The sequence below is a fragment of the Falco naumanni genome, chromosome 8, assembly GCF_017639655.2.
Source record: "Falco naumanni isolate bFalNau1 chromosome 8, bFalNau1.pat, whole genome shotgun sequence".
NCBI classification, from domain to species: Eukaryota; Metazoa; Chordata; class Aves; order Falconiformes; family Falconidae; genus Falco; species Falco naumanni.
Genome location: NC_054061.1, coordinates 24,855,909 through 24,883,153, shown reverse-complemented (window position 1 = coordinate 24,883,153; position 27,245 = coordinate 24,855,909). Strand labels below are relative to the sequence as shown.

Genomic DNA, 27,245 nt, shown 5'->3' with positions numbered 1-27,245 from the left:
TTTAAAAAGAAGTCTTTTCCCTATTTATGTTTGTGAAAAGGTCTGCCTAGTGTGTTTTCTGTTTCACTAAACAGTATGCAGTGGGTTCTGTATCACTGTTCCAGGATCACCTCAGGAAGCTCAGTTACCCCGAATTCCTTCCTCTCCGCTTTGAGATTTGCAACTGCCCTCTACTTAAAGCTTGGTGCCATCTTATCGGAGTACTACTTCATGTGTGTGACACGTAGGTTTGTCCTAAAACCCTATGAAAAAATTCTAGCCACAGATTTCAGATTATAAATGCTTGCAAATTTCAGGGATAATTCAGTTAACACTTACAACGTAAAATATGCAATGACTATTTAGAGGTAACGAATACCAACATCCATAGCACAGACTCACAAAAAATGACGAAAAACATTGAAATTGCTTTCACAGCTCCAACATTCTTTCTGAGTTTGGGAAGTCATGCCTTATATTTAAATGACAAAGTGACTGGTAGACAGGTGCCAAACATTTCATCCTTTACACAAACTTCCCAGTAAAACTAAATTTTGTAAACCTCTAGAGTACAGAACCGACTATAGCTAGTAGCATGCCGTGTATTTGAGCATTGTTTTGTTCTTACACCAATGTCTTTCGAAAGAAGCTTTTTAAATGTTGCAGTTAGGAGCTCACTGTGAATGTTATCTCAAAAATTGATCTGTACAAATACTCTGTTTTACACGTACATGAACTTAATCTCTGGGAACAATAGGAGACGTTACAGATAACCAAGACCTAGGTCAGCATGCTCTGGCAGGGAGGGGAAGGAAGGTGTAGACATGCCACCTGTGTCCCTGCGCTGCCCGTCCGGCTGTCACACACGTGCCTGAGGCTCCAGGGAGCCGGGAGCGCCCTGCTCCAAAGGGGTGGCTGATGCTGTAGGGTGCAACTCCATGTTGTTCAGCTTGGCGAAAAAAAGAAAAAAAAAAGCAAGCAATCTAGTTTGTGGCCGTTTCTTCGATTGACACTTTCCTTTTGCTTCCATTTTTAATCCAGGGATGTTACTTTACGCACACAGCAGGGCGTGAATGTAGCTGCTGAGTTCTGAACAAATAAACATCCATTCGTACTTCACCGCAGACCCCTGTGCTCCCAGTAAGTTTTAACCCCTTTAATGAAATAAATAGAGATGGTTTAATAATGCATTAGTCAAGGTCTAATGCAAAAATTGGTCATGTATAACGCAGCATCTGCACGTAACCCCTTATGCTGGTGCCGCCAGCCGGAGCGGCAAGGGCTGAGGGCTGGGGTCTCACTCGCACTTTGCCTCACAGCCCCCGCACTCAGCCCGGCCCCAGGGGGAGCGCGACAGCGTCCCTCCCTCCCTCCCTCTCCTGAAGCTGCTGCTGGGTATCCCAGGTTGGTTCAGTGGCGCACTGCTCTGAGTTTCCTCATTTTTAACAGTGTAATTTAGTGTCACTGTGGAAAGGATGTTGATAGTACAAGCGTTTCTCTTTGGTGATGGTGACATCCCCGGAGCTGTTCTGGTCCAAGTGTTCTCGCAGGCATTTTGATTGGGATTTTTGTTTCATGCCTAGAGCATTAAGCGTGCAAACTGGGAAGTTGGCAGCAGCACCTTGAGAGTGTAGATGAGGGCAGGACTCTGTGAGATCCATGCTAGCGGAATCCTTCGGCACTATTTACTAGCAGGCAGTGACCATTCTCCCTTCGTGTCCCGTGGTGCTGTGGCACGAGCTCCACTGGTCACCCTGTCCTCTGGCTCGTGAGGCACGGCCAGGCCCCTGCCCTGTGGGCTCAGCCTGCTGTAGCGGTGGCTCAGACCTGCCCCCGGCCTCGCCAGGAGCTGAAGCCTGGTGTTACTTTTTACACTGTCTTAGAGGGGAAGAAGCTTCTGTATCGCATCCTGTGTGACTCTGTACTTAAAACTACACGTAGCATTTCAGAGCAGAGACTCTGCCTGGGAGTTGTTGAGCTAGCACTGTTACTTGTAGTTCCAGAACACAACCACACTGCGGGGACTGAAATGCACCGTTTCCTACCTTCCATCTGAGATTTCCAAAAGTGGGTGTAGTTTTCAAATACCAACTTCAGGTGTGCCAACTGAATTGTAACCAGACAGTAATAAGACTTTTTCCCATTCATTTTAACATTTGACAGAATAAATAGGGTTACCGGTTTGCTCTTTTTCCAGCTTCTCTTTTTTTAACCTTTTTTACTACATTTACTTTTAGTAGGAACACTTGGTACAACATGCAGAAAGCTGCAGTATACCTTCATGGGCAAAACGATTCAAGTAGTATCCTTGATGGAACATCATTTACCTCAGATACTCAACCAGCAGTACTTTTTTTTTTTCTCCCCCCCCCCCCCCCCCCCCCCTTTTTTGTTTTTTAATGCTGTTTCAGTCCATACACTATTCGTTACCTCTCACGATTTTGGTAAGCAATTATTTTAACTTTACTCTTTGTATTTGTCAGTGTTTTGGGCACAGGTTGTTGTACTACTGTCAAAAGGTACTTGCTGTTTTTCTGCAAGTGCTAAAAACAAACCAACCCCCCCCCTCAATAAAGTGATTGTTAAATATTGTACAAATGAAAATGTATACTCTTTCTCCCCTATTCCCCCAAAAAGTTAAAATAAAAAATGTGACTACTATGACTTGCATATGCCTTTTTTCAAACTGTGGGAGGAGACACGTGGCTGTTACTATACACGCAGCCACCAACAAGCTGGTGTTTTGGCAAAAAAAAAAATAATAAACAATAATTGGGAAGACCTCCCAGGTGGGGAAGCAGAGGCAGAGTCCACATCAGCTGCAGCCCTTGCAGAGGAGAGCTCTCCTCAGGTCCCGGGGCCATAGTCCTTGCCCAGCAGCACCTTGAGGAGCCAGGCGTGGTTCCTGCGGTGAGCGCACAGGGTGGCCCCCAGCCGCTGGCAGAGGAAGGCTCCACCGGGGCTACGTAACTCTGCTGCTGTCCCCTGTGCTGGAGTCACAGCCTGGGCAGGCTGGTCAAAACGTTTCCTCACACAGCCATTCCTGCACTGTAACTGCTGTGCTGTTACAAGTGGATTGGGTTTTTTCCAGCCTGCATTATTGCTGCCTGACAGGATGCGATATTCCAGTGCCAGGGCCCGCAAGGTGAGTGTCTGATGAGCAGCCTCTCGCTCCGCCGGCCGCAGCCCATTACTGAGCCACTGGGCAGGGGCACAGGGAGCAGCTGCTGTAGCAGGATTGATCCCCAGCAATAGCCCTGAACGGGCAGCTCCCTTGGTCAGGCGCAGCAGTGAGCTCACTCAAAGTAACTATGGAATGAAACAGGCATCACCGTCCTTGCTCATGAGTACTGCGTAGCGCCTGCACTCCCTGCTCCCAGAGTATGGCGTAACGCCTGCATTCCCCTTTAGGAACACTATGGTGTCTTCCTTTAGGAAGACATGACCTACACAGAGACAGGAAGAGATTAGCCGTGGCTGAGTACTTTCCTTTCTGGGTAAGTACTTCTGCAGAAAAACCTTGCAACAGCCTTTTTATTTATAGTTTGCCATGGCATTCCATTCTGATAGCAGCACAGAGGCTGCCCCAGCCATCACTTCAGGACCTAGACCAAAGTCACCCCCCTCCCATCACTTGTTCTCCTGCTTTACCAAGCACTGCTCGGCCCTTCAAGATGCGTAGATGCTGTGAACAGTATCTGTACCCAGCAGCAAACCCAGTAACCCCTGGACTGAGAAGAAGGGAATGGGGTGAAACCAGGGAACAAAGCCATTAAAATGTCTTCATCTTTTTGACAGACTGAAGCCACCGGGCTACTTGCAGTGCCTGTGACATCGCACAGGCTTTAGGAGCCAACTTGCTCTGCTCAGGGAAGAGAACGGCACCACCCTCCTGCACCCCTCCTTGGGAAATGCAGCAGGAGGGTCCCAGCACAGCACCTCCACCCCATCAGCTGCCCCTGTCAGCGGGGTCACTGTGAGCTATTCCAGGGACCAGGCTGTGCCCAACGCTGCAAGGACGGCACTCACCCAGAAATGAACGTACTTCTGACACTCCGTCCTGGAAGTACATACACGGTATTACACACCTGTCGTACAGATCCTTCATGAGAACAGCTGCAAACCCAGTTCCTCGCCTCACAAAGCCCGCAGCAGCTCCGACGGCAGCAGCAGTGTTCAGGAGTGCGTGCCCCGCGCCCTGCCAGGCAGCACAGTCACACCTCTAGTGCCGTGCTGTCACAGGGTGACCGGCAGAGGTGGGACATGCTTTGCACAAAACCAGCGCTTGCTGCTGAAGCCAGTTATGATTAAAGCTTTACTTAAGTAACTTTTCTACATCAAGTCAAATTTGAGAAGTACACCAAGGACGAGCTTTGAACGGCAGTAGAGACGGGTCTGCGCTTCACACTTGGAGCAAGAGACCTGCAGCTGTTGGTGGCCACCTGCCCCCGTGCCAGCAGCTAGAGCAGCCTTGATGGGAGACCAGGAAACCCAGTGAGCTTCGATGCCTACAGAGTGGAAACTGCGCACAAGAGGAAACCTTAACGCTGAGCTGCACTTCAGTTAGCGAAATCTATGTCAGTGTAGTTCTTGAAAACCAAAATGCGCAGATCAATCAGCAAAGCAAGCTTCTTCCAAAGATTTATTAACCTGAACACCCTGCTACGGGTAGACATTACATCTTCTAAAGTTAACTGTAAACTCCAAAAGTTTTGAAAGTAAGTAGTATTTCAAGTTCTAGAACATTCACAACCAGCTGAGTGAGGACACTGCCCACTGTTTCACATCTGTTGGGCAGTTTGGATACACTTGCAAGGCATCCATGATTTGGTTACTGTCCAAAAACAGTTTCACTAAGATGTACTCTCTCTGAGCACGTACAGATGTTCTTTCTATTGGTTTTACTAATTCCAGTCGTAGTAAGTGTTCAAATGCCTGAAAACAAAAGAAAGAAAAAAAAATAATGAGGAAATGGAAGGTAACATCATTCAGGCTGTGCTGCTCATGATGCCCATGACGTGCGATCCCAGACAGGCATTCAGGGCCAGCTCTATTTTACCTCACATCCTTTTGCACAGACAGCCAAGTGCACCAACTGTGCGACCTGAAGCAGAATTCACTTTTCCTCCTAAAGAAAAGGTATTTGAACCTGGTGTACATGTCACTGACCAGGAACGGCTCCAGTATTCGGGGAAACTAAGTGGTATAGTCTACTGCAAGTGTGCAGGCAGCACTGCAGAATTCCTAGTTTAATTGTAACCGAATAATGTCAGATGAAAAACAACCACTGCAAGCTTAAAAGCTGCAAGACTGGAAGCAAGCTTTGACCCCCAGCTGCTGGTCCCTGGGTTACATTCATGAGCAGAAGCTGCAGCACCTGCACGACCAGATGCACAACAGCTACGCTGCAGCAGGATCACGCCCCAGGACCCCATCCCCAAACAGAGCCTGGCAGTGACACTCGCTGAGCAACAGCCCAACAGCCCAGAAGCATCAGGTTTGTAACCAAAATCTTATTTTCAATTTGCACTCCAGACTGTAGTTGAGAGAGGCAAAACCAGACATATTAGGCTACAAATTCATTCCACATACCGGTCGGATCTACTGGGACTGGATTGAGAAAAGCAATTTTTGATGCGGTAAGATTACATTTTGGAGGCATCACTTCTAAACATCAGGAGTGAACGAGCAAGCTGAAGATACCTACACACATACACAAATTCCTCCTCTGGAAGCTTTTCTGATACGTTCTTGCTGAACCCCAGTCTTAAATCAGTTAAGCTCACACTTGCTGGTCTTCACGCTGGTACTAAACTCTCAAGTGTAACTATTTACCAGAACAGCACAGCCTGGAGCTCCTCACCCCAGGAACAGTAGCAGGGCGTGGGAGGCCAGCAGCAGTGCCAGGGGCCAGGCACTACCCAAACACACCACCCTGAAGCCCCTTGTCTCAGTTCTAGGGCTACATTTGACTACTCAAATCCGTGTGCTGAAAAAAACCCAATATCTAAACCCTTACAATTAAAAGAAATGACGATTCAGGCTTACCTTCATGACAACTGGCTTTTCGAAGTTGTACATACCATGTGCCTTCCTTTGTATGAACTTCTGGAATTCTGCATCAGTAATAGAAAAAAAAAAGTTAGGGAAAAGTAAATGATTTAGTATTTGTAAAGCCATGCATTTTTCTTACCGTTGTAAACCATCTGGAAGTTAAATGGCTCTCCTTCATAAATATCATTTAAGTGTTTCATAGCTATAATTAGGCAGACTTCCAGGACAGACAAACCTAGAGGGAAAGACAAGAGCTCTAAATATTTCTCTTAAGCATATCAGAAACACAAGCAGTTCCCATACTATTTTTATAACTCTATTTTTATATGCTGTAGGCCTCACCTATTTGTGTTATGCATTGTCATAAAGTAAAAAAATTCCAGAATTTGAGAGGCTAGGTAAGAGAATACTTGTTTTTCAGACCATTGAAGCAACAACGCTAAGAAACAGTCTGCTTCCATCAAAAAGACAGTTATTTAATAAAAGCCATCATTGCAGATTGTATGGCATGACACAGAATTTTTAGCAGCACCAAGACGACCTCCCTGCTACTGCACAGCATGGCATCAAATGAGATTTTGAAGAGGTTATTTGCTATTCAAAGCTAAAGAAGTGACATAGCAGATTAGCTCCCCAGTACTAAGCAGACTTTGAGAATCACAGGGCTGAAGCTAAACCCAAGCCTGTAAAATCTGGGAGCCATAAAGAAGTAATGGGATAGGTTAATGTTTCCTGACGAGGGAAGCAATTCCCTCCGTAGCTATACTTAACCTTAGTCTCATCACCAGGAGATGTTTGTTTCTTCTGGCTGTTTGCACAGGTTCCAAAATGCTTATCGGAGAAAACTTGAGCATAGTGCTCAGCACGCCCCACCTGCCTAGGCTCAGAAAGGGAGGGTGCCCAGCCCGCACGAGGGCGGCAGCAGCAGCAGCACACAGTGACACAGCAGAGGAGCTGCTATCACGTTCGCAGCAGCTCAGTTAAATGCAGGTGTCTGCGGGCTGCTGGAGTTCACTTAAGTTTTTGTACAAAACCAAACACAGACTGCTGCAACAGCTCCCATCCAAAGCACCTTAGGAATCCTTCAGCTCCCAGCACTGGCAGGATCAGGCCCGCGCCTTCCCTTCCTCCACCACAGCACAGAAACGCCGCCTAGACTGGCTCCTTTGCCCAGGCTGCCGCTGCTTTCTCTGGCTGGCACTGAAGCCCTAGGCAGGCCGTCTGGTGCCGACAGCTGTGAGCCTGCGCCATAGCAGCGCACTGCCCAAGCTCCCTGCGTAGCAGGATTTACATCAGCTCTTCTGTAACTCGGTTTCTGGCTTACTCGGCAATGTTATCTCCTCATGTGTGTATGAACACAAATTAGGCAAGAGCAGACTCCACGGGCAGAGACAGTCCACGTGCAGCTCATACCAACGGGGGACACTGCCCTACACAGCAGCTCTTAAACCAGGGGAATTGCAGGGAGGGACTCGACGCGTTCCTTACTCCTAACATACATCTGGGGAGGAAAAGTTGAGCTTTACCATGTATGATATTTGCTTTTGAGTCCATTCTATACTGCCTGCTTGCTTCGTGAAGATCTGATGCAGTGATAAGTGGGTGATGCACAGTAATGTTACTCACAGCAAGCATCTAAAAATAAAGCAGAAGACATTTTTCATTTAATTACTAATTAGCAGACATACTTTCCACTTGGAGATGGAACTCAGAAGAACAGATTTCCCCTCAAGTCACCTGCTGGAAACATTAATGAATAAACCCTACACACAGAAGCAGGCTCACTGAAAACCTTGTAAATAGCTGGTAGCTAAAACTACATTTTGCCAGGAAGGTTTGCCAGGCTTAAAACTTTAAAGCCCCTCACTACAGGAGCTAAACACTCATTAACTTGTTTATATTAATTTCAATGGATTAGCATACTCCAGTGATTGCTGTAAGGATGACTTACAACTATTTTAAACGTACCTTTGTCCACAAAGCTACAGCGCACTCATGTCACTGACAGTGCTAAGGAAGTGTCGGAAGGCATCCCCAGCTGACAAGACACTAGTTACCCCTGCAGAACGTTTGCTACACTCACAGAGCTGCAATTTGAATCTTTAACAGTCTTCCATTACCTGTCACAGAAAGTGTATTTTGAACAAATGCAAGTTCCTGAATATATAGTTAACTGACCTCTTCCGCCACTGCTCCTCCAAAGCTACTGCTTATCCACAAGCCTTTGCAGAGCAGCAGGCACACCGCAACGATCTTCACTAGTTCTTTAGGGCTTTAACTATCTGCATCGTAAATACTGTGTAGTTTAATATTTGTCAACAGAAAAAATGGCTTTTAGCAACTACCTCCTCACTTTGCAGGTCTGTGTGATGAAAAACTGTTCATTTCGTCCATTTAGTTGAGGTATTTCACCAAGAACACCCAATGTTATCTACCACCAGTCTTTTCCAGTCACATTTCCATCCTTATAGGTGTAACAGCCCCCAAAACCTGCACAATCATCCAGACTTCCAAAGGTATGGAATGGGGTTTTATACTATAAAGCTTAAAGGGAAATCAGACGGGGAAGAAGGGGAGGGTAAAGAAATGACAGCCCCAAGTCCTAACAGACCTGTCAAATGAAATGCAGGAAACACAGCAGAATCTCTTGTACATCACTGCCCCCTCTGCTTCAGGGCTAGTGAAATTTGTAACAGGTAACTACACCAAACAGCCTGGAGCACTGAGTATCTTCTGGTTTGCCAGGTTCACAGACAGACAAGCAGCAGACCACATGAAGTCACCCACAGGAGAGAAACCACAGGGAAACAGCATTTACCAAAAGCAAAACTATTTTACCAGCTCAGTTATGAGCTACCTATTTCTACTCAGGTAAAAAATTACTTTGCTAAAACTCAACTTGTTCAATTCTTCCAAGCTTTCCAAGGATCAAGGTTTTGCCTAATACCACGTAGGGTACCGCAAGATGAAACAGGTAGTAGGTTTCCATGGAAAATTGTGTTCATCTGACAAGGCAAAGCAATGGGGAGCGCTACATGTAATTTAAAATAGTTGGTCATTGCAAACAAGTCTTTGCTATCAAAAAGCAGGTAATTAGCAAGAGTAGCACCAATTACCACCACCACACTGCCCATCATGAAGCTTTTCTCACCAGCTCAAATGGCAGACACTTCCACATTTTCAAAACTAAAGAAAAATTCATCCTGTGGGGTGGTTAAGCCACACTTTAGCTAATACAAAAGACTTAGAGAAGCACTAGAATCTGCATTAGATACTTTCATGAGCAAGATGACTTCAGGGTGAAACTGCCCCTTTGTAAAGGAAAAAAATCAGAACATGCTGAAGAAAGCAATCAGGAACTTCAGCCTCAATTCTGACACACCTTGGAGCTTGAAGGGAGGCTATTCAGATAGCCATGGGCTCCTTCTCCGGCATTCACTCCAGCCAGCCAGAATTGGGTGCCCCTAAACTAGAAATATCTGCAATCTCATAACTCAAGCAAACAGAGAACTACCAAAAGAAAGAAAGAAAAAAAAAAAAAAAAAAAAAAAAGGACTGATCACGCTCTGTTTCAGAACTAGAGCAGGAAGTTTATGATCTAGTTTTTAGAGCGGCTATAAACCCAGTGCTCAGAAAAGCTGTCAGCAGCAGGGAGTCCAACAACAGCCCACCACAGAGCTGAAGGTTAAAATCTGAATACTGGCACAACACAAGATAAGCAGGTCCATTTAGTGGGCTTTTCGCACTGACAGAAGCACATAGATATTTTAAGATGTTTAAATAAGTGTTACTTCTGGAATGAATGTTATTGAATTCGTATTAACTAGTTTTTTTAACAGATTTAACAAAAAAAAAAAAAGACACCCTCCAAGAAAGCCTGACCACGCATGAAGTTTCAGCTCATTTATCATGATAGCAGGAAGTTCACTGTCAGCATTACCACCTACTTAGGAACACCGAAGTCTTCCCTCAAAGTTAACAGGAAGACAGAAGTCTAATTTTTCTCCACACAGCGAGGAGGCCCTCCTCCTCTCCCCTAAGATAAACAAGAAAGGTTGAAGCTACAGAGTAAAATTCTGAAGGCCTCCCCGGGCCCTTGATGCCAGATGACGTGGTCACTCTGCAGAGATTAGTAGCCTCAAGCTTCCAGCACCTCAAGATTTAAGAGATTAAGATCACATTTCCTGGCCTAGCAATACGGTAACGGACGAATTCAGGGCAGCATCTGGGCTACCTGAATTGCTCCGTATTTGAAACCAGCTCTGGAAAACAAAGTGGCGCCCAACCATACAGCTCAAAGTGATTTTATCTGATACTCTGCAGAAGAAGAAATTGGAAGTGATAAAAAAAACCCAAAAGCATTTCCTCTTTGTGAAGAACAAGACTGTAGATCTGTGGGAATGCTCTTACTGAAGAGGTATCCTGGAGCGACTGCTTCATAAATACAAGCAATCTGTGCTCAGGAGCATCATAGCAAGAGCAACGTTTTAGGAAGAAGGAGATGTGGAAAGAAGGCTGACAACAACAAATATTTTAGCTCTTGCAGCACGATGTGCTTTTAATACCTACCCAGAGAGTTATTCAAGAGTAGCTCAAGAAGCCCGAGAGGAACACAGACAAACCCTAAGGGTGTCAGGAGGAGGGCAACATGGAACCTAAGGTGATGCAAGAATACAGTAAAAGACCATAGTAAAAAACCAGCACCAACATCTACTGAGCTTTGAAGCAGACAGACATTGATGAAGAGATGCAGGTGTAGTACAGTAACGTGTTTAGTGAAAGAGGAAGAACAGAGGAACATTTGGCTGTAACAACAGACTTAAAGGTAGAAAAAGTAGGTTTCAGAACAAGGAGTTTTCAGGATTCACCAGCAACGAAAAAGAATCTCAGAAAAGTAAAAAAATATTGTGAAAGTATTTCACTTACAGTTTTGCTTTATAATGGAAAGACTTGGCAAAAGTTATTTTAAATACAAAAACCCCACCACAATTTTAATAAAACTGTACACCCTCACAATGTAACTACTGCAGAAATTAGAACTACTTAATTTCATAAATAAAGCATGGACTGATAAAGCGTGCAAGAAACCAGTACTGTCAAAAGCCTGCTAAATAAAAAGATGTTTCAAATAAAGCTCAGATACCTGGCCTGGAAAACACAAGTGGTGTTTACTGATTGTTGTAAATCAAGAAGATATTATATATACCTATTCAAATACATACCAACAGCAAATGAAGGGAGCGCAGATCTTTAGTGTGGTGAAAAAGGTTCTGCAGCGTGTCCTGCACAGTTCTATCCCCTGAGAGGTGCTAAAAAAAAAATAATAAAAAATATTTTCATCATCTCAGCAAATCCATTTCACTCTCACCTGAAAAGCGACCAGTTAGCTAACTTCCAGAAAGAGCTCAGCTTACGCTTGACAATACCATTCTTTTCAACTTACCCTAACTTTCTGGACTGTTTTGTGACACTTCACCTCCAGTCTTCAGTAAGCAAAGATTCTCTATCACAATTTGATTTATCCCCTACCAAATTTAAATAGTGAAAGGAAATACTAATCTTGGGTAAAGCCTTTACACTTATGAACTGGTCTTACTTTAGAAGTTTTACTAAAACCAAGTATAAAGATCTTTAAATACCTGAACATTTTGATTCCATTTTTGTGCAAAAGACTCATCAGGGAATTGAGCAGGAAGAGAAAGCTGTTCCTTGAATATTCTAATGTATTGTTTAAAATCAAAGGAATTCATCAAATATATCTGTCGGTGAGAGAACCTTGATTTTACTCTCTTCTCTAAGAGCTCCAGGATATCCTTGTTAAAAAAAAGTAAAATTAAAAAAAGCAAATTTACTTAGTGCATTCTTTGCTACATTAAAAACTACAAGAGAAAATAACAAAGTAAATTGTGTTTAAAAAAAGAATTATTAAATTCTCAGGCTTAAAATGTTCTAACAAGACCTTTGTTAATTATTATAATTGACATGCCTTGAAACGCCTAACAACTAGCCATTTACCCAAATCACGTGATGCACTACATCATACAGGATAATTAGTTGCTAGGATACCCAGCAAATTTTCTCCATAGATTATGTAAATATTTCGGTTACTTAAGTCTGCAATCAAGATGTTTCAGCCGATCCTGGCTCTAGACAAGTTGTCTATTCAGTAGATACGTAGGTTGGCAGCTGTCAGTTCACATGCTTTTTGTCAGACTGAAAGAATCGAGCTTAAAAAACCCCCACAACTTAAGAGCCAATATTTATCTTCTAAGATTGTTACACAGAACTAAGCAAGTCTGCCATCAAGTTGTTGGTTGAAGATAATGGAGTAAAAACTTACTTTTCTCGGAACACATAGCAATAGACTGGCATCACAAACAAGCTGTGGGATTCATCCATTTAGAGAAACACAATACTATCCCCCTACCTCCTACTGGGACAGAATGATTATTCCTCCTATTTTCTAGGAGTTTGGGGGGGTGCTTTTTTGGTTTTAAACATTTGTTGTGTGTTGGTTTTGGTGGTTTTACTTGCACTAAAAGAAGGCATGAAGAATACTGAAATTCCTCACCAAAAAGAGAGCCAACGGTGAAAAAAAACGAAGACTGCTTTCGATTTACAAGTCACATGCAACACGAACCAGCAATTTAAAAAAAAAAAAACAACACAATCACCAGCCGACCAACTTGGAAGCAACAGCTACCACCACAGCCATGGTACAGCCTCTGAAGACTATACCTTAATTACATTCAAAAGCAGAATATGGGGTTCTAAAAAATAGGTGATGAGGATACCAGACTCAGGACAGTAATGGAGCAAAAGAAAAGATTGTATTTTACTAAATCAACTATTAACTATTCTATTAACTACCAGAAATTTGCTCAGCTAAATATCACCTAAACCAAATCAACCCCAGATCCAGGCTGCCATTAAAGATTTTAATACTACTTCTTGTCATAACCTGGCAATCTTCACAACTAATCCAGTTTATTGAGAAAAAGTGTAATTTTTATGAAGTATCAGGTTCTGTAGCATTACTAAGTAATTATTTCACAGTATATGCATAATCTGTCCACAGTTCCCTATAATGTCATTGTAAAACTCACAGCAAGTGTAACACTGATCCTAAACCCATTCTGAACACACTAATACTACAGTAAAGGCACCCTACCGAAGTGTTTGCTTAAAAAACACATTGCTCACCTACAGAACACTGTAGGTTAATACAAGTCTGCTCTTGCCAACTGCTGACCGAGGAACTGAAATGCACAGCAGCCTCTCCAAGGAGCGAAGGACAGTATAATATACACCAGCCACATGGATAAATATGGCTTTTCTGCGGTCATACAGGACAACAACCTTGTGTTTCCTTAGAAATGCAAACTTGCTTTCTTCTAGCAGTAAAACTGAAAGCTTTGAAGGTTTTTTGTCATCCAAGTTTGCTCTCAGCACAAATACTTGTGGGATTTTTTTCACTCCCCCCTATCCCCCCCCAACTCTTCCTAATTCAAAAGTCAGAAAAATGGATAATTGAGAGAAGTGTCTTAGAAAATTAAGTAAAGTTCCAAGAGAGGAGAAAACATTCCAACTAAGACAAAAGTCTCTTTAAAACAGCTAAAAATGTTGCATGAGCAAATGTAATTTCTTACCTGTCTACATGTCAGTCCAATAACTGTTAATGGAGTCTGTGCTGACTGGGATACATCAAAGAGGTTATAGAGCAGCGTCTGACCCTTGTGATGAACAAACAAGTCAAATTCATCCAGTATAAACAGGACCGGACAACTGCTAGTTCGATCTCCTGAGACAGCAATTTTAAAAGTTAGCATGGTCATTTCATCAGACTTCCACCTGTACAGCTTTCACAAATTGTGGTTTAACAATTCACATGTTTTCTTTCAGCTTTTCACTAAGCCCTCCTTTCACTATGTACTGCTACAACAGTAAAAAGAAAAATACACTGAACAATTGGTAAGGTTTTGTAGTATTCTACTGAGCGCCATTTCTGGTTGCAAGGGAAGACAGACTTTATGGTATTTTTTTAAGGAAAAACTACTATTTTTAATAGCGTCCATCTGGATAAAAGAATCCATCCTTCATAGCTGACCAACACACACAAGCCTTTACGGCATCAACTATGTTAGGTATATGTTTGTTCAGAATTACCTGTTTTTTACATTATTTTGTAACCATGACACATTCTTGGACTAGATTTCTTCATACCACTTGTAGGAGTAGATGGAAAAACATGTATATGCTAACCTCTCTAGCCAAGTGACAAACACACACACAGTTTCAGAACAGGGGCTACTAATGTTTACCTTTCCTTAAAGCTTCAAGAAGGAATGCAAGATTTTCAGCAAAACTGCCCTATACAGAGGGGAAAAAAGAAAAAAAAAAGTTTCACAATAGATTTTCAATGTCATTCTCACAATTGTGTAACTACATCAAGTTCAGACATGTAATGAAGGCCATCTCCTTCTAAAACCTTTTCAAAAGCAGCACAATTTGAAAATTCATAATGTTACTTTACATTGTATAATCCTAACCTCTTCAGGACAAGACGACTGATAGTCATCTCCACATTGATCCACAGTCCAAAAACCCCCAACTAATTGCCTCAGACCTGCATTTAGTGATCAGAAGAATGTCTAGAGTAAGGTAAATTTACAAGTAGCTTTATCCTTCCATAAATAGCTATTGCATACTCATTTTCCATCTACACACATGCAAAAAGTGCCACCTAACGTGTTCCACTGAGAATGATCACTTTGCAGGGCTTTTTTTAATTTGCAATCTTATTAGATCAATGAAAGCATCAAACATTCTTGACAGAAAACACTGAGTTGCTATGACTATCCTACTTCAGTTACACACACATTTACACACTCTCAAGCATACAAGTTGCATGAGGAGAAGTAACTAATTGAAGACCACAAGCCCTATGAGAAGGCAGAAAAGCCAATTTACTCCCTAAATGTAAGTTGCAGAAGCTAAGAAAGGAAAAGTTTCTACAGAGAGAAGTAAGGACAGTCCTGAAAATCACTGTATCCATGCCCCTGTGCAACCAAAGGGATTAGATGGCTCAGAGTTTATAGTAGTACTATATATTCCACAATAACTTACTGGGGAAAATTATAGGGGAGTTAAGCATATTTTAGTCCAGCTATGCCTCCAGCATTTTTGGTAGTGGAACTGTGGGCTTTGAAAGGTTGTTCTAGTACTCTGTTGAAGAGACAACTCATTCATATGGCTATCCTGAAGTTGAGTACTTGCAATTTCCTCTTATTACTGCAGCTGTATTTGGGAAAAATTTAGCTCACCACCAGAAAGGGTTTTCCATTCTCTGTCTCTAAAATAATTTGTACTAAGTAAGAAACCAAATCACAGCCTAAGAAGCAAGCATTTCCAGAAAATAATAAAGCCTAATAACTATAATCTATGCTTCATCTTGTATTCTACACTGCCTCTAGCCTGGTTCTCTGGTTTCTCATAACTGAAGTAGTAACATCTCATCTCTTCAGCTTTCCAAATGCAATGAAAATAAACTTCACCTATTGCGATTTCACCTTCCTGCATCCCCTCTCATAATTCTGCTTTAGCCACCTGGATTGGTGTTACACCTGACTCATTACTATGTAAACTCTGCCAATCTCAAAGGCCCTACCTGGGAGCAAAGGAGGAGATGCTGCTCAGAAGGACCTTCTGCCATACCAGAACGTGGTCTCTCAACAACACTCATGGAGTAACAGGCAACAACCAGGATGGCTCAGATCGCTGGTCCATGTTATTTCATACTCAGATGAGTGAAATTTAATCTGAGGCACTTCAGTTATTCTCTTTATTACTGACTTCAGTACTAATGTAAATGAGTTTTTTATCTTTGGGAAAAGGTAGTAGAAGCAAATTTTTTAACAGAAATGCTATGCAAAATGACAGCTCTAGGAAGCCCGAACAGATTTCCCTATGAACTAGAAGAGGTTGCAAATATACTGAAGATACTGCTTTTTGGCTGGTTAACTTGCTTACTCTTTGTCTTGAAACGTTAAAGCCGATGCTTCCAAAATACTCTACCCCTCTGCAAACACTTGAAGTGTTTGTAAACTAGGGTCTTCACAAGTAAATGCTGCCACGGTTCACGACTGCCATCAATCATTAAATATTTTCAAAGAGAAAGCTTTGAAAAGACTGCGCCAGCCCATCACAATGTTGCTAATAAACTCTCAAAGTCCATTCAGTCTCAACAAGCTCCATTCCATAAAGCTAGTTTTCTAGGCAAGGATTTGTGAGGGAGATAAGCAAAGAGTGTAATAAAGTTGATACTTACAAAAACTTTATCCCCAACCACATTTTCCAGGTGCAACTGTCTGGTGATCTCCTTCAGGGCCACTTTATCATTAGTCTGCAGAAGCCCTGAAAGAACATGATTTTTCATGAAGAACTGGCGTTCTCCTTTGCTCCAGGAGGCCACGTCTACAGCCACTAGAAACTTATCAAGAAGCTTCTCCCCATTTCCAGCCTTACAAAGTTATGCCTTTTCAGAAAGTAAGACTAGTAATTTTCCATAAGTAATAAGTTACTTCAATCAATTCAGTCACAACTGATTTTTAACATTTCGAAAAGTCATTAAAAGCACAAAAGTTTTCTTTATATAGAGAGATACAAAGAAAGGTGTTTTGGAGCTCACAGACAAACGTGTCCATAACTGATGCTAGATTACAATTACTGAAACCAAATTGTTTTGTTCAGTACATGCAATATAGAGCAACAGAACAGAACACAACATTTGAATAATGCTGTATTACTTGCCATTCAGACGAACTTCCAAGAGGTTAATTTGAACTTGTTTAATTCCCATGAGCTCTTTTAAGGCATGGTTTAATAGCTAGGAAAAAAAAAATTACATTATTTCTTTATAAAAAGATGGATGTATTAACAGTAAAATGTACAAGTGGCTATTATCTGATAGGAAGCAGTATGTGCAGATTCATTAGGTAACAGCATTTGAGTATTTTCAAGACTAAAATGACAACTTTGCATTCACTACCATGACTGTAGCCATTACATTTGTTCATTCTGCTGAATTAGGAGAGAAAGAAATATAAGAACTACAGTATTTTAAGCACTCATTTTGGGGGTCTCAGGCTTTTGGCTTGATCGAAAAGTGCTTTCAGAGTCTGAGATGTGAGAGAATTTGTCTTGAGTTAGTATAGTATTCAGCTTTATTAGATGCTGTAGAACAAAAAAACCTTTACTTAATTTTTAAAGACACTATTACTTATTCTTTTCCTCTTTAAGTTAGGAAGTGTGAGACAAAATTAAACTGCACATAATTACATCAACTACTCTTATAAAACTTAGCGCTCCCAAATTTACAGTCCATCAAGAACTTGTTCTTGGTAAAAGTCTTAAGGAACTTGTATTAAAATACACCTAAGCAGATGAAGTGTTAGCTTTTCATTCACTTGCTACATCTTTGCTTTTGCTTCCTCAGCTGAGCATTTGCAGCTCCCATCCATGTGTATGTATACATACATATACACACACATACAATTTTCTTGTCTCCAGCAGTACTTTTGGAAAACTAACATCTTTTACTTGATACAAAGTAAGAAAATCATTCATTTTGCATACATTATTTACTTATATTCTGGCAGGAAGGATGACAAATTCGCTATCCTTATTAAAAAGGTTTGGAATAAGTAATAAAAATAAGGTTGAGTTTGGTGATTGGAGCGGGGGCACGTACTATTTCAGGGATCATTCTGTTGTGGGTTTTTTAAACTTTCACATTTATTCCAATTTGCTCACAGCATAGAGCTCATCTATACTTTGCCATCGATATTGTATTTAGAAGCAGATACAGTTAAGACTCCTACTATAGGTGCCAACATTTACTGTATGGTTAGTTGGAACAAAAAAGCTTATTCCCTTGGTTTCTCAGGTTTATGCCCAATAAGTAGATGCCATCCATTCTGGCTAGCCCCTTATCCAACAGTCTCAATTGTATCTTTAAAGTCTACATTGCAAATACAAGAAAATCTAAAAAAAAATTTTTTCTGCAGTATGAGAGTGCTTGTTGCTTACTTACAAATCTGTAAACCTAACGAAGGAAAAAATAAATTCCAGTTCAAGACTAGCATGAAGTAGACAGGTGGAGAAATCCTCATCTGCCATTGGTTTATCAACTCCTTCCCCACCACCACTCGCACAGGATTTTGGCAGTGACCCTTCTTTTGAAGTGTCACAGTTAACAAAAGAAGGTAACAAAACTGACTGGTTTTGAAGTGCAAAACAAGAAAGCTGTCAACAAATTGGCAGAATGATCAGTGTCAGCTGTATCACAGATGTGTTTCCCATCTATTAATTTATTTCTATTGAACTGCATTTAAAAGCTTGAAGGCCACTTGCTTTAGCATTTGGGAAGACTTGCGAATTTTTTTTTAATTTATCAATCTTGAATACATTTTGCATTAACAGCCAACCTATTTAACACTCTATATACTCACATAAACATAAAAGACTTAAGTGTTTGCATAATATTAAGGTATTATTATTGCATAATATAAGGTATTAACACTTAAGTTAGATGTCATTCCTTCACATGACTCAGCTAAAAAAGCTCCTTTAAAATAAAAAACCTACACTTGTAAGCTAGAACTACCACACAACAGTCTACCTCCTAGGAATTTAGGTAACAATATTCTCCAACATGTTTAAAACAGGATTAAGATAGCTTACATTCTCTACCTGCAAACAGCTATGTAGAAATCCACCCCTTAGTCTACTCCTTTTAGGTTTTGGATGCTTTTTCAGTCATTTTTACAGTGGAAGCCCAAAAGCAGTAGCAGGTTAACTTTTCAGGAGTAAGGAAAACATGGGTTTAACTGCAAAGATGAGCTCCTCTGTGGCAAGAGTAATTTCAGAACTGTAATAGGAGAAATGCCAAAAGAAACCAGAACCTACGATGTAGTCACATCACTGAATGAAAAAAGCAACTTGTTCTGATAAAATTATTTCCATTTCACATGTTCTGGGTACCTGTAACATGTCATGAAACCTGGTGAAGACACACAAAAGAATTCCAAAACCATGCATTATTCTGCAAGTCATTGTGAGGATGGACAGGTACATGTTTTTGTCAGCCGCACATGAAGCTATTCTATTTTAGAAAACCACTAGGAACTCAGCACTGGACAAATTTTAGAAGAGTGTTAGGAGATCAATTTCTCTATATTGTCATTCAACAGAATTAGCTCACAAGAAGTCCTAGAATGTTTTGAAATTATTTATAAAACAGGCAGAGATGATAATTTAGCTCCCAGGACTTCAGTGAGGTTATCTACCTCACGCTTCATGTGACCCTGTATAAACTTTAATGCATGTATATACCACAGTCTTTCCGGATCCTCGGGGTCCAATAATGAGGGCAGAATTACTTTCTCCATGAATCACAGTTCGTTTCAGCAGTTCCAGCAGATGTCTGTGTTAACAACAGCAATAGGTTACAAGCTTCAAACCAGACAAAATTCACTGAAACTATGGAAAATGCAAAGAATCTTTAGAACATAAGAGAAAACTTGATACATTTCAACTCACTCACAGAGCCAACACTCAAGGCATGCAAAATGTAATACAATAAAGTACAAAAGTCTGCGTGATCAGATCTTTGAAAATATTTTAAAATATTAAAACATGCAGAAATCGAGACTATCACTAATTCATAAAGTTCTGCAGTCCTCCACCATGAAAGGACAGACTTCAATAATTATTCCTTTCTTGAGGGGGTAAAAAAAAAAAAAAAAAAAAGATTCCTTTCTGTGATACCACTATAGTTTAAAAAAAAAGGAAGTCTGGCAAATGCATTGAAGGAAAACCTTGATGACAGTAAAAATTAATAATCTAGTGAAATATATACAGTTTCACAATCTTCATAAAACTGATTATATGGTAAATTTAGGCATTCAAAGCTTACAAATGATAGCAGCAATACTGCACATCAAGTTCATATTCTATTCCCACCCAGAAGAATGAACAAACAACTATAAATTATCTTCAGATAGGGTTATCACCTCTTACCACATTTAAAGTACTTACAAAAGCTACTGACACTTCCAATTCTCAAACGCTTACAAATGTATATATTTAAATAAGCTTTTTTTTTTTACTTAGAATATTCGACATTATGCAGTTGGTTCTAAAGGGCTAATAAGAATCACCATGGAACAGCTTTAGCAAATGTACATGCTTTTGTTCACTACCTGAGAGCTAACTATAGCCAAGAGCCCTGATACATCTTGGGAAAGAAAGAGTCAGGAAGCAAATCGTGTTTTCTCACCAGTATAATTCACCAACAGGGGCATATCAGGTAGAAGACAGTTTGTAAACTGGTTTTTTTCAGAATTCTAATAGAAAAAGGGGAGGCTTCTTTTGTAGAATACTAGTATGACAGAAAATTTCTCACAACAACAAACATGCCTATGTGAGCTCTGCACGTACATTTCACTACGCTTTTTTAATAACAGAAATGTTGTTTTCCTTCTAGTAATGAAAAGGAAACTAATGCTCACATCAGGCAATTCAACTTGCAAAAAGCTACCCTTGGAAAAATTGACTGTTTAGAACAAGTTTTTTAGACACATTTGTTATTTTAGAATTTGACCTGCACCTGTAAAAGGATTAGTATGAGGATAGCATTATCATCACAATAGGTCCCTTCTTCATAACTTCAACCTCAGCATCTGGATCACCCCAAGGAAGCAGTTTTATTTTGAATATGGGTCTCTGCTTCCAAGGAACATGATGCTGGCAACCAAGGTTCAAGATCTACTTTTAACACAGCTTACTAAAACAGAAGAAAACCTGAAGCAAACACCTAAGATTCACAACAAGAGAATTTAACTTTTAGCTTGGTCAGGTCATTTAACATAGCATTAGAATATGCCCTAGAAGTATCTTTCAGGCTCAAAAATAAAATGTTTCAGGAATTACAGATTTGAAACAAGGACAAGACATCCAAAACTCAGAGCCTGACAAACAGCAAGCAGCAGTTGTATAAAAAAGTCTTAAAATCAGAGGCAACTTTTGGAAGTGTTGTGCAAGTTATTTAAGCCTGTATAACTTAGAAAAACAGAGGTAGCAGAAAATTCTGACTTCACCTGATAGATTTTCTACCGTGGTTTAAATTAGAAATTACTTTGTATTTGAGTCTGCTCACTTACCTGTACTGGTGTTCAACTCCAAACAGTTTCCCAGTACCATAATTGTGACAGAATCTTTCACGCAGAATTTTTTGCACCTATGGATATAACACAAGACAGAAAGAATGCTTGGTGTTCCAAACACCAGAATGTACCAATTATGTAATTATGGCAATAAACTAACAGTAAAATATGCATGTTTCTGTGTTCTGTAGCATATATATTTTAATTGTTATCAGTGATGAAGAGGTCTTGAAAGTAAGGATAAAGTTGCAGTAGGGTGAATGTTTACTAGACAATTTTGTAGCAGAAAAGAGAAAATTCAATTAAATTATAGTAGTGTGTGTCTTTAGTCCTAAACCTACTGTGTAATACAGGTAAGAAAACATTTACCAGCTGACTTAAACAAGACATAACCCACGTAGTTATTCCCCAAAACCCCCAGTGAATACACTTTTTGCACCACTCACAACATTACAGCCTACCTACAACAGTCAAACATTAGAAAGTATAAAATTTACAGTTTCCTCCAAGACTCAGTTAAGATACCCTGGTCCTAAAAGTTTGGAAGGGGGACAGGAAGTAGTATGAAACAGAAGCTTGTTTACAAAGGATGGAATGAAGTCTGTCCAGCTTAATTTTTAGATCAAGTTCTGAACTCCTGCACATTGCACAGTGAATACAGTTATTTTTAACTATTAATTTGGATTTATTGCTTGGGATATATTTAGATATACACCTGCACTAACTGCTGTTAAGAACTGTCACTTAAAATTCTATCTTCAATTCCCTAACACCAACCTTCAGCATCATAGCAGGTTTCTTCCCACTACTTGACTAGCAGCACGCAAACTGGACAATCTCAATTTTTACTAATTGGCAGAACTCTCTATATTACTAGTGCTCCTGATGGGCCATTTAAGCTATCCTAAAATAACTTCCATATTCCACCCTTTTATAATGCTAAATTTCCAATTTAAGTGCTCATGGTCAAAGAATTTCAGTGTGTCATGGTTTAACCCCAGCCAGCAAAGTACCACACAGCTGCTCACTCACATACCCCATACCCTGGTGGGATGGGGAGGAGAATCAGAAAAAAAATGGTAAAATCTGTGCTTTGAGATAAGGACAGTTTAATAATTGAAATATAGTCAAATACAATATTGATACCAGTAGTTAGAATGGAAAAGGAGGTAACAAAAAGACAAATAAAACTCGAAGAGAAAAAAACCCCAACAAACCACAGGATGCACAATACAATTGCTTGCCACCTGCTGACTGATGTCTAGCCAGTCACTGAACAGCAATTCCCCACTCCCCTCTGCCAACTCCCCCCAACTTTATATACTGTGATACATGATGGTCTATGGTATGGAATATCGCCTTGGCCAGTTCGGGTCAGCTGTCCTGGGTGTGACCCCTCCAAATTTCTTGTGCCCCTCCAGCCCTCTCCCTGGCAGGGCCTGAGAAACTGCAAAGTCCTTGACAGAGTATAAACATTCTTAGTAACAACTACAAACATCAGTGTGCTTTCAACATTACTCTCACACCAAACCCAAAACACAGCTCTATGCCAGCTATTAAGAAGAAAATTAACTCTGTCTCAACTGAAATCAGGACACAGATTAAACTGCAAACTATAAATGAAATGATTTTACTTTAAAATCACATTTAAGCACCTTGTCTTTCAGTCTAAGTGAATGTCCATTTGACCTGAAAACTAGCTATATTATTATCATGCGCATCTATACGTCCTTTTCCATTCTCTAAACCAGAGTTACCTCATCTTCCCCTCCGTGTGTTTTTTTCTCTAGATTCTTCAGCTGCACCTCTTAACTGAGGTGTCTTTTCATTTCTGCTGAATCCAATTAAAATCATGAAAGAGTGCAGTGTTTTATCCCAGGGAAACCTATACCAAGGCAATACTGCATGGCAAATGTTTTGCCTTTCTCTCAGTTAGCAATTACTCGCTGATGCCCGTTTTAGCCAACCAGTCACTGTCCTGGGGTACATTACCAACACGCTTACAGTATCTTGAAGATACATCTTCTTCTAACACTTATCTAATTTATAATGGAATTATCACCATCAGCTCTTGGCGGTTTTAGTTTAAAAATAAACACATGTGGATGCATCTTTGTGAACTACTCCTCAGCAACAGAAATCTATTTCACTAATAATTCCGCTTTATGAAAAGAATTCTTTTTTAATATGAGCTGTACTTGCCTAGCTGATTTTTCAGTTACTTTTTCTTCTACTAAAGTCTTGCTGATTTAATTTCCAGATTTCTTCTGGTTTAACGAATAATCTACCTGAACAGTCAGCATTGTCCACTTACAAGTGAAAAGGTTGTCTTCCTATATTAAAATATAAGAAATCGCTGAACCAGAGATAATTCACTACAAGATGCACCACAGTTTTGAAGTGGCCACTGTGAGAAAACAGACAAATAAAGCTTTAAAAAAAAAAAAAAAGACTCTGATTTGGCAGCTGCTGTCCTGTCTAACCTAGGCCGTTAAAAAGAAGTTGCCTAGATTCCGATTCACCCTACAAACTGGAAGATAAAGAATTTGAATAGTAAAAATAGTTTTATGCAAATCTGTTGCCACAAATGGCTCTAAAAGCACAAGACAACCTTTAATCATTTTAACTAAGACTCCAAAAAGCAGATCATTACTGTAACGCTTGAAGCAAGCAAACATCAGGTAAGAAGCTGAAATACAGAACATAAATACCAAAACCATTTACGAACCTAGAAACTACATGTATCTGTACATGCCTTTTTAACTGGTCTAGTAAAAAAAAAATCTACAAAACATGGATGTCAGTTTCATAACTCAAAAAGTCTGTTAATCGAGATGTTACTAACCTGTGAAATGCATTCTCTGTTTGCTTCACTGTTCTCCTTAAACCTACGTTTACTCATTGCAGTTTTCATCTTAAATAAAAAGAGAATACAAAGATTATAACAAGTAACATTGCTTTCCAAATAACGCTAGTCAGAAACTGTACTCAGATGTTAGTGAACTAAATTTAGCATAGCAAACAAGATAGCTACTCATGTGTAAGAACTTGTAATGAAAATTATTTCTTAACTGATAGCTGTACTAGTTCACCTCACACAAAACATCAAAAGCATTTTTGATTTCTTGTTAGATTAAATCCATGTTTACATAAAACTTCTGAACAGCATTTGCTTTTCGATGTTTTTCCATGTAATGCAAACAGTACCTAATGCAACTGATACGACAGACTTCCAAGTGTTTCTAGCAAGTTAACAGCAACGATGACATTTGTAACTCATGCCCAGTTCAACTAAGACAGCACAGCTACACAAAGGCCGACCTCGCACAGAACCAGGAATTGCACAACTCGTGCACTTACCAGTTGAGATAAGTTACTGTGAAGAACAAAATTGCTACTCCAAGAAAGCTGAACTATCTAGTGACATTTGTACATGCTTGCCTCTGCCCAGCCACCAAGTGTAGTTTATCCCTTTTAACTGCGTTTAAGATAGTTTGAAACAATGTATTCATGTTTCAGCAGCTGGAACAAGCTACCGGACTGCTCAAAATCACTACAATTAACTTTCTATAGGAAGAACTAGCTATCCATGTTTATACTGGTGCAGCTTGTAACAGTAACTACAGTGCCTCTCTCAGTAAGCAGCATCAGTAAAAAACAATTCTCCTTCTTTGTGCTAACATAAAGCTTCCAAGACTTGCTCTGCAACAATTTATGCTTATTTTAGCACAGCTTTTTCCCTTTTCTCCCAGTTTTTCTCCTTCCATTGTAAAGCCAGTGCCATTCAGTTCCCGGAACGGTAGCTTAGTATGCAAAGGACGAGACCGGCTGCTAAAAACATACATAAACAACGTGGTCGCTACGGAAGCGGATACAAAGGAGTACAAGGCACGAAACCACGAAGCTGGAGCAGCTGAACCGAAGCGGTTAATTAATGAAAATGGAATACAACAGCAGCCAGGCGGCCGGAGGAGGAGCACGCCCCTTCCTCTCGTTTATCCGCGGCTCCGAAGCTCAACCCGAAGCGCCGCAGCCGTGAGGCGCCGCCGGCAGCCGCCACTCCGAGCCGTCCCCCCGCGCTTCCCGGGCCGCGCCGAGGGCCCTGAGCGCCGCCAGGGGCAGGCACTGACGCGCCGCTCCCCCCGCCCCGCCACACCGGAGAGACGCGCGGCAGCGGCGATGCGGCCTCCAGGCACCTCCCGGTGCGGGGGGCGGCCCTGAGCCGGCGGCCTACGGCAGCGCGCCGGTACCCCGCCCGCCGGCCGAGCCCCCCGGACCCGCGAAGCCGGGGGGAAGGGAGACGGCGCATTCCCGGCCCCCTGTCACCGGGGGCGCCCGGCGGAGGCGGCGGGCTGGCGAGCGGCCGCCCGGCCCAGCGCCCGCCACTCCCTCACCTCAGGCGGCGGCCGCGGCAACGGCCACCCTCGCACCGCCCCCACCCAGCTGCCGCGCTCCCGGCAGCCCCCGCGCCGCCCCCTCACGTGACGGCGGCCTTCCCCCTCCCTCCCTTCTTCCTCCTCCTCCTCCTCCTCGCCCAGCCGCCCCCTCACTTCCGCCCCGGCCTTACCCCGCCACTTCCTTCCGCCCCACAGCCGGATCTCCTTCCGGGTGCGCGCGGCGCGCGCGGCCCTGTGGGAAGGCACGTCCCTCCCTCTGCCCCCCCCCGCGGCCTCCCGAGCTCCCCCGGGGCGCATGCGCAGTGGCTGCCTCCCCTCTTCCTCCCCGGCAGCGCCGGAGCCCCAGCAGCCGGAGCAGCAGCAGCAGCTGATGATGAGGAGCGCGGGGGGGGGGCGGGGGGGCCCGTTATTTATACCGTTAAAGGGACAGGGCGCTAATTCCGCTCGGCATCGGCGCGGGGGCGGGGGGCCGGTGCCAGGCGCCCCGAGTTTCTCCCCCCCACCCCCCAGCCCCGCCGGAGGAGCCCGGGGAGTTTCTTCCCCCCTTCCCCCCCCCCCCTCCGCCACCCCTCCGCGGCCGTCGGCGGAGGGAGAGCGAACCCGAGAGGCGGCCCCGGCGGGAGGCACCTCGGCGGGGGAGCGGCAGGCAGTTGGGCAGCCCCCACCCCCCGCGCTCCCCTCCTCCCCCTTTATTACCCTTTGTGTGCGTCTCCGCCTGCGCCGCTCCGGGGCCGGCCGGGCGCCGGGGGGCCGCTGAGGTGAGTGCGGGGCGGCGGCGGGGCGGGGGGAGCGGCGGTGGCGGGGCCGCCCGCTTGTTTACCTCAGGGAGGGAGCGGGAGGGGGGGCCCGGCGCTCGGCCGCGCTGGGCCGCGGGCGGCGGGGAGGGGGCGCCGGGCGCCCGCCTGTCACTTTCTGCCCCCTCTCGGTGCCGGGGGCTCCCCCCGCTCGGTCCTGCCGGAGCTTTGTTGTCGCCGGGGCGCGGGTGATGCTCCGGCCCCGGCCGCGCTCCCCTCCCCGCCGCCCCGGGGGTTGCCGCTTCAGCGCCCCGCCGCCACGGGCCGGGGAGGGGGGATGCCGGCGGGGGCGGCTCGTCGCGGGAGGCACGGGGTGCTGAGCAAAGTTCGGGGTGGGTGCGGAGCCCCGGCTTGTCCCGAAAGTGGTGTTTTCCTCGCCGCAGCGGGGATTTCGGTGGCTGGAATAACGGCAGGGTGTTGGGGTGCCCTCGGGGTCCGCTCCCCCCCCGGTTGGGCTGTCTGAAGAACGGCGGTTCTAGGCCGTTATATGACTTAGCGACCACCCCCCACCCCATCCCCCCTCCCGCGGTCCTTAAGGCCCTGGTGGTACAAAGACCTGCTCGCCAGCCTAACTTCCAGGGCTAGTCCAAGAACTGGACTGTTGGCGAATGTCAGATGTTTGCAGGATTGGAATCGGTGTTGCACGGTGGATAGCACTCCGTGGCCATCGTTGGTGGCTGGCTATATTTGGTCAATGGTTTGCTCAAATACATATGTCGTGATCTGTTTTTCCATGGCCTTCTGGTGGCAAGGCCAAATGTCTCCATCCACACCGAACGATGTTGGTGGTTTGTTAG

General features: G+C 43.0%; 2 protein-coding genes across 13 annotated transcripts in view; one reads left to right on the top strand and one right to left on the bottom strand.

Annotated features, from left to right (window-relative positions):
- Nucleotides 1-4,608: 4,608 nt before the first annotated feature.
- ORC4 (origin recognition complex subunit 4) lies at nt 4,609-26,375 on the bottom strand. 4 transcript variants are annotated; one of them, XM_040602760.1, is made up of 14 exons: nt 26,351-26,375; nt 24,103-24,171; nt 21,255-21,331; nt 19,426-19,516; nt 16,843-16,918; nt 16,361-16,446; nt 14,355-14,403; nt 13,683-13,834; nt 11,673-11,846; nt 11,256-11,342; nt 7,560-7,668; nt 6,173-6,268; nt 6,028-6,095; nt 4,609-4,914 (listed from the first exon to the last, which is right to left on the bottom strand). In XM_040602760.1, exons 2-14 carry the CDS (start codon nt 24,169-24,171, stop codon nt 4,726-4,728), a joined length of 1,323 nt encoding a protein of 440 aa, XP_040458694.1. In that variant the 5' UTR covers nt 26,351-26,375; the 3' UTR covers nt 4,609-4,725. The 4 variants fall into 4 exon arrangements, with proteins under 4 accessions (XP_040458694.1, XP_040458691.1, XP_040458692.1 ...); XM_040602757.1 differs by lacking the exon at nt 26,351-26,375 and adding an exon at nt 25,652-25,725; XM_040602758.1 differs by lacking the exon at nt 26,351-26,375 and adding an exon at nt 25,101-25,240.
- Nucleotides 26,307-27,245, top strand: part of MBD5 (methyl-CpG binding domain protein 5) — a 145,248-nt gene continuing 144,309 nt past the window's right edge. For all 9 annotated transcript variants that reach the window (XM_040602749.1, XM_040602748.1, XM_040602744.1 and 6 more), the window contains exon 1: nt 26,307-26,412. The gene's annotated coding sequence lies outside the window, so the exon portion shown is untranslated. The remainder of the gene's footprint in view (nt 26,413-27,245) is intronic.

Excerpts from the sequence above, each read along its gene's own strand:
- ORC4 (XM_040602760.1), bottom strand. The coding sequence starts at position 24,171 with ATGAAAACTGCAATGAGTAAACGTAGGTTTAAGGAGAACAGTGAAGCA. Across the intron at positions 21,332-24,102 it reads ACAGAGAATGCATTTCACAG|GTGCAAAAAATTCTGCGTGA; the intron begins GTTAGTAACATC and ends TTATATCCATAG. Across the intron at positions 14,404-16,360 it reads TGGTTGGGGATAAAGTTTTT|GGCAGTTTTGCTGAAAATCT; the intron begins GTAAGTATCAAC and ends CCCTCTGTATAG.